This window comes from Haliaeetus leucocephalus, unplaced genomic scaffold (assembly GCF_000737465.1).
Source record: "Haliaeetus leucocephalus isolate CR32 unplaced genomic scaffold, Haliaeetus_leucocephalus-4.0 Scaffold219, whole genome shotgun sequence".
NCBI classification, from domain to species: domain Eukaryota; kingdom Metazoa; phylum Chordata; class Aves; order Accipitriformes; family Accipitridae; genus Haliaeetus; species Haliaeetus leucocephalus.
The window spans coordinates 292972-297876 of record NW_010972655.1 but is presented as its reverse complement, the minus strand read 5'-3'; the positions used below and the strand labels follow the sequence as shown (position 1 = coordinate 297876).

The 4905-nt window shown below is 68.7% G+C and overlaps 4 protein-coding genes across 5 annotated transcripts in view; 1 reads left to right on the top strand and 3 right to left on the bottom strand.

Annotated features, from left to right (window-relative positions):
- The window catches only part of DCAF8 (DDB1 and CUL4 associated factor 8), a 28759-nt gene that overhangs the window by 5488 nt on the left and 18366 nt on the right, over nucleotides 1–4905 (top strand). Inside the window, exon 2 of the mRNA XM_010566879.1 lies at nucleotides 3864–3869. The gene's annotated coding sequence lies outside the window, so the exon portion shown is untranslated. The remainder of the gene's footprint in view (nucleotides 1–3863; nucleotides 3870–4905) is intronic.
- Nucleotides 902–1666, bottom strand: LOC104831344 (V-set and immunoglobulin domain-containing protein 10-like). Its single transcript, XM_010566871.1, has one exon. The coding sequence runs from the start codon at nucleotides 1584–1586 to the stop codon at nucleotides 990–992; it is 597 nt and encodes a 198-aa protein (XP_010565173.1). The 5' UTR covers nucleotides 1587–1666; the 3' UTR covers nucleotides 902–989.
- On the bottom strand, nucleotides 1627–3185 carry LOC104831345 (Fc receptor-like protein 2). The gene is made up of 3 exons (XM_010566872.1): nucleotides 2844–3185; nucleotides 2466–2750; nucleotides 1627–1977 (listed from the first exon to the last, which is right to left on the bottom strand). The coding sequence occupies exons 1-3, from the start codon at nucleotides 3166–3168 to the stop codon at nucleotides 1640–1642; spliced, it is 948 nt and encodes a 315-aa protein (XP_010565174.1). The 5' UTR covers nucleotides 3169–3185; the 3' UTR covers nucleotides 1627–1639.
- Nucleotides 3247–4632, bottom strand: LOC104831346 (high affinity immunoglobulin epsilon receptor subunit alpha-like). 2 transcript variants are annotated; one of them, XM_010566875.1, is made up of 3 exons: nucleotides 4426–4632; nucleotides 3695–3715; nucleotides 3247–3610 (listed from the first exon to the last, which is right to left on the bottom strand). In XM_010566875.1, the coding sequence occupies exons 1-3, from the start codon at nucleotides 4499–4501 to the stop codon at nucleotides 3267–3269; spliced, it is 441 nt and encodes a 146-aa protein (XP_010565177.1). In that variant the 5' UTR covers nucleotides 4502–4632; the 3' UTR covers nucleotides 3247–3266. The 2 variants fall into 2 exon arrangements, with proteins under 2 accessions (XP_010565177.1, XP_010565175.1); XM_010566873.1 differs by having other exon boundaries at nucleotides 3247–3715.

Genomic DNA, 4905 nt, shown 5'->3' with positions numbered 1-4905 from the left:
CCCCCCCCAGTGCCTTGTGGTGTCACGGGACGTTCTCGTAGGTGTCGCTCGGGAGCCGCAGCCGCGCGTGGGGACCCGGCAGCACAGCGTAGGTAACGGGCGGCTCCCGCGGGGGTGCGGAGCGGGGGGAGCCCCGGGGGGAGCGGGACGGGGAGGTGCCTGGAAGAGAAAGCGGTTCGGGGACCCGGGCTGGGGGCGGTGACACGCGTGGGCGGCGCGTCCCCCACTCCACCCGCCGTACTCACCCCCGTCCCGCTCGGTGACCACGACACAGGTGTACAGCACCTCCCCGTCCTCCAGCTCCCCGGGGGGGGCTGTGGGCTCTGGCTGGCGACCCTCGGGCTCCGGAGGGATCGTGGGGTCCCTGCGGGACAATGGCGTGGCTGGGGCGGGAGCAGACTGGGACGGGGGCGGGTAACCTGCTGTCCCAGCCCCAGGGCAAGGGGCTTCGTGGCCGGACCCCCCCCCCCCCCCCCCCCCCCCCGCTCACCTGCTCTGGCTCTTCCCAGCAGCTGCAAGGCAAGGGGGTGTGTGAGCAACCCTGGGGTCTCGGGAGTCACAGTGGCAAGGGATCCCCAGGACCCCTGAGACTCCCCAGGACCCCAAACGAAGGACCCCAGGGCTCAGCCATGCATGCCCAGGAGGGAGGGAGGACCCCGGGCCCCTGAGCTGGTGGTACTGGGGACTCCGATGAGTTTCACCTGGGGGTACCAGGCCCCCAGATGAGACAGGGAGATGTGGGCTGCAAGGAGGGAGACCACCCAAGGCATCCCAAGACCCCCTGGACCCCAAGCCAAGGACCATGGGGCTCAGCCCTGCATGCCCAGGAAGGAGACAACACCCCCCAAGACCCTCCAGGACCCCCAACCTGGCGGTACCAAGGACTCAGCCCCGCATACCCAGCTGAGATGGGGGTACATGAGCTGCAAGCAGGGAGGGCCCCTAAGACCCGCCCAGGACCCTGAGCCAAGGGCGCTGGGGGCTCAGCCCTAGCTAAGATGAGGGATGCAGGGTGCAGCCCCATTGCCCACCCCCCAGCCGGTGTGGGGGGCTTTTACCCCACCTGGGACCACAGACCTGGTCCCCAGCCCCCCGGTGTGGGTGACCCACCTGCACGGCACCGGCGCCGGAGGTACCAGCCCATGGCAGCAGTGAGCACGAGCAGGAGCAGGAGGGACATGCTGAGCCCCACGGCCATGGCTGGGGACAGAGCAGGGACAAGCCCAGGTCAGCCCTGACCCTGGGGGGCTGGACACCCATGCGGGACCAGGGGGGCGGGGGGGAAGATGGGCGTAGCCCCCACCTGTGCCCTGGTGCTGCCCTCCCTGTCTTGGCTGCGTCACCGAGAGGGCCAGAGCCAGGCTGCGTGCCCGGAAGATGCGGTGGGTGCCGAGGCGGTTGGTGGCCAGGCACTGGTAGGTCCCAGCATGTGCTGGCCCCACAGTACCCAGGGACAGGACGGGCCCCGAGTCCAGCTCCTGCCCGTCCCGCAGCCAGGTGAAGGTCACCGGCGCGGTGCCCACCCGCACGGAGCAGCTCAGGTTGACATTCTCGCCCACTGGCACCACCGGCTCCATCCTTGCCATCGTGATGGTGGCACCAGCCACTGGCACTACCAGGCAGAAAGATGGTGCTGGGGTCAGACTAGTGGCGGGATGAGGTGACACCGTGGGTGGAGGGCACCCGAAGCCAGAGGGTCCTGCTCACCCAGGACAGTGACCCACAGCGGCGGGCTGTCGGCCGCCGTGCCACCGTTGGTGGCCGTGCAGTGGTAGCGGCCGCTGTCCTGGTGCCGCACAGTGCGGAGCTTGTAGTAGGGGCCTGTGGCCAGTGGCACAGCTGAGCCCTGCCGGTGCCAGGAGAAGGAGAGGGGCCCCGTCCCCTCAGCCACCGAGCAGCTCAGCACCAGGCGGTCTCCCTCTGCCACCTGCCCCCCGGGGGGCTGTGCCACCAGGGACACCCCCGAGACTGGGACCCCTGCAGAGAGGAGACAGGCAGGGATGGGGGACCTAGGGAAGGGGGGGGGGGACTTGGAGAGGGATGGAGGGACCCAGACAGGGAAGGGGGACCAGAGGAGGGATGGAGGGACCTGGGCAACATGGAGGGACAACAGGGAAGGATTGGGCAACCCCAGGGAGGGATGGAGGGACCTGGAGAGGGATCGGGTGACCCCAGGGAGAAATGAGGGGGACCTAGGCAGGGAGGGGGGGACTTGGAAATGAATGGAAGGACCCTGGGGGGATGTGGGGACCTGGGGAGGGACCTGGGAAGGAATGGGGGGACCTAGGGAGGCATGAAGGGATCCCAGGGAGGGACCTGGGGAGGGATGTGGGGATCCCCCCGATGTGGGAATGTGGGAAGGGATGGGAGGAGCCAGGCAGGGGTGGGAGGACCTGGGGAGGGATGTGGGGACCCAGGGATGGCTGCAGGGCCCTGGTACGCCCCCATCCCTCCTGCACACTCACTGCGCACCGTGACGGTGACCGGGGTGCTGCGTTTCCGCACGCTGGCCGTCTCTGTCCGCACTTCGCAGGAGTAGTTCCCCGAGTGGGACAGCCCCACGGCCGGCAGCTGGAGCTGGGGCGAGCCCTGGGGCCCCCCCACCACCATGTCATCCTGGTAGAATAGGTGCTGGAGGCGGGTGAGGGGCCGCAGGGGGCTGAGGTGGCTGAGGCAGCCCAGGGCCACGGGGGTTCCCTCGCGGGGCTCGGCCGGGCCCTCCAGGCGCAGCACCGGCACCGTGAAGAGCTCTGGGAGGGAGCCGGGGGGGAGCGGTGACGCCGAGCCCGCTGGGGAAGGGGGGCTGCACCCTGCCAGGTGGGTGTTGGGGAGGGGGTGCTCACCTTGCACCGCCACCATCACCAGTGCCGATTCCTGCCACGTTGGAAAGACATGGCCCACGGTGGCTTGGCAGCGGTAGTGCCCGCTGTGGTGCAGCTGCAGGGAGGGCAGGAGCAGCTCGGTCCCCTGGGAAAGCCCCCCCAGTGCCTCCCTTTCATGGAAGAACTGCACCTGGGTGACATGCATGTCCTTCCAGCCCCGGCAGCGCAGCGGCAGCGCGTCCCCCTCCAGCAGCACCCGCGCCGGCACCTGCAGCACCAGCCAGTCTGCAAGAGAGGGCGGGGGCGGCTGGTGCACAGGGATTCGGCTGGTGGGCTCCCATGGCATGGGGATGCACCGGTGTGCACAAGGATGCACTGGTGTGCACGCGGATGCACCCAGTTATGTGCAGGAGATGCAGCCAGCATGCACAGGATGGGCTCCTGTCACACGAGGGGCAAGAGGCTGAGAAAGAGAGCCCACCCAGAGCCCTTGTGGCACCCGCACGTGCCAGGGCAGGGGCACCCATGCCACCCCTCACCATTCGAGAAGCCCAAGGTGATGGAGGGGCTGAGCCTGGCACCAGGGCTGCGGCACTGCAAGCTGTAGCTCCTGGGTAGGTCTGTGGTGATGTGGATGTGGTTGGATCTTGCCTGCTGCCAGAACTGCTCATTGACATACCACTTGGCGGGGCCGGGCGCGCCAGAGCCCTGGCAGGTCAGTGTCACCTTCTCTGTCAGGAACACCGGTGTCCAGGGGGGGTCCAGCGTGAGCTGGCTGGGCTGGGCACCTGCAAGGTGACAGGGGACGCCAGTCTGCCGGGGCCACCGGCAGTGTCTGGGGACAGCAGGGTTGGGGACCAGCAAGGACTCACCAGTGAGGCCGAGGGCTTGGGCTGGAAGGAAGGGGAGAGGTGCTGGGTGGGGGCTGCTGCCGCGGGGACACCGGCACCCAGGGGAAGGGGTGCGGGGGCTGTCCCCAAGCTGCCCTTGTGGGGACACCAGCACCCGTGGGAAAGGGTGCGGGGATGGTTCCCAGGACAGCTGGGAGAGCCCAGGGGACATGGCTGCGTCAGAGCCGCCCACGCACTGTGTCTGGGCAGCACAGCCATCCCGAGCTTGCGCAGAGCATGGGGACACTTCCGCCAGCCCCACAGCACCCATCCCCATGGCCCCATCCCTGTGGCATATGGCCCCATCTGCATGGTGCTTGTCCCCATGTCCCCATCATTACAGCTCTGCCCTCACAGCCCCATCCCCATGTACCCCCCCCCACAGCCACCCCAGCCCCATGACACCAGTCCCCACATCCCTATCCCTGTGATGCCTGTCCCCTCAACCCTGTCCCCACAGCCCCGTCCCCACAGCTGCTCCAGCCCCACAGCCCCAGGCACGCTGGGGGGTACAACCCCGTGTGCTGGCTCTGCTGGTGTTTGGGACCTCAGGGGACCCCACAGCCACCCAGCACGCCCTCCCCATGGGCCGGCCAGTGCCACTGGGCTCTGCTTCAACTCACTGCTCCCCAAAGTATGGGAGGGGTCTAGGCGCCCATCCCTGTGGCATCAGGCCCCCTGCCCAGCCCCAAGGCCCATGCCCGGGCACTCACCCCAGAGGAGCAGTGCCGCACTCCTGGCCATCCCGGCACTCTGCCGTGCGCTGGTGGGGCCACCTGCCCTTTGCATAGCAGCTATTTGGGGAAAGGGGAAGGAAGTGACTTCCGCATCCCCCAGGGCTTTGCCCTGGCCCTGGGGGACACGTGCCTGGTAGCCCTTGTCGGGGACGTGTTGGGCACCTGCGAGGGACGGGCTTGGGTCTGGAGGAGCTGCTGCCGGCCCCTTTGCTAGGGGGGATCACTTCAGGCACCAGGACCCTCCAAGGACATGGGGCATGAGTGGCCCCGTGGGTGTCCTGCACTCGTGAGACCCAAGGGGCTGGGACCCCGATCGCTAGGACCTCGACAGCTGGGACCCCGAGGGGCTGGAGCCCAGGGAGAGACCCCAACATCTGGGACCCCGCGGGCTGGGACCCCGAGAGCTGGGACCCCAGGGACCAGGATCCCCTGGGCTGGGACCGCGTGGGCTGGCTG

What these genes read in the sequence shown, in the direction of transcription:
- LOC104831345 (XM_010566872.1), bottom strand. Translation starts at nt 3,168, where the DNA reads ATGCCATGGGAGCCCACCAGCCGAATCCCTGTGCACCAGCCGCCCCCG. An exon ending in GGTGATGGTGGCGGTGCAAG is followed by an intron (nt 2,751 to 2,843) that starts GTGAGCACCCCC and finishes GCTCCCTCCCAG; the next exon opens with AGCTCTTCACGGTGCCGGTG. An exon ending in GGTCACCGTCACGGTGCGCA is followed by an intron (nt 1,978 to 2,465) that starts GTGAGTGTGCAG and finishes TCCTCTCTGCAG; the next exon opens with GGGTCCCAGTCTCGGGGGTG.
- LOC104831344 (XM_010566871.1), bottom strand. Translation starts at nt 1,586, where the DNA reads ATGGCAAGGATGGAGCCGGTGGTGCCAGTGGGCGAGAATGTCAACCTG.
- LOC104831346 (XM_010566873.1), bottom strand. Translation starts at nt 4,501, where the DNA reads ATGCAAAGGGCAGGTGGCCCCACCAGCGCACGGCAGAGTGCCGGGATG. An exon ending in TGCGGCACTGCTCCTCTGGG is followed by an intron (nt 3,716 to 4,425) that starts GTGAGTGCCCGG and finishes CCTTCCTTCCAG; the next exon opens with CCCAAGCCCTCGGCCTCACT.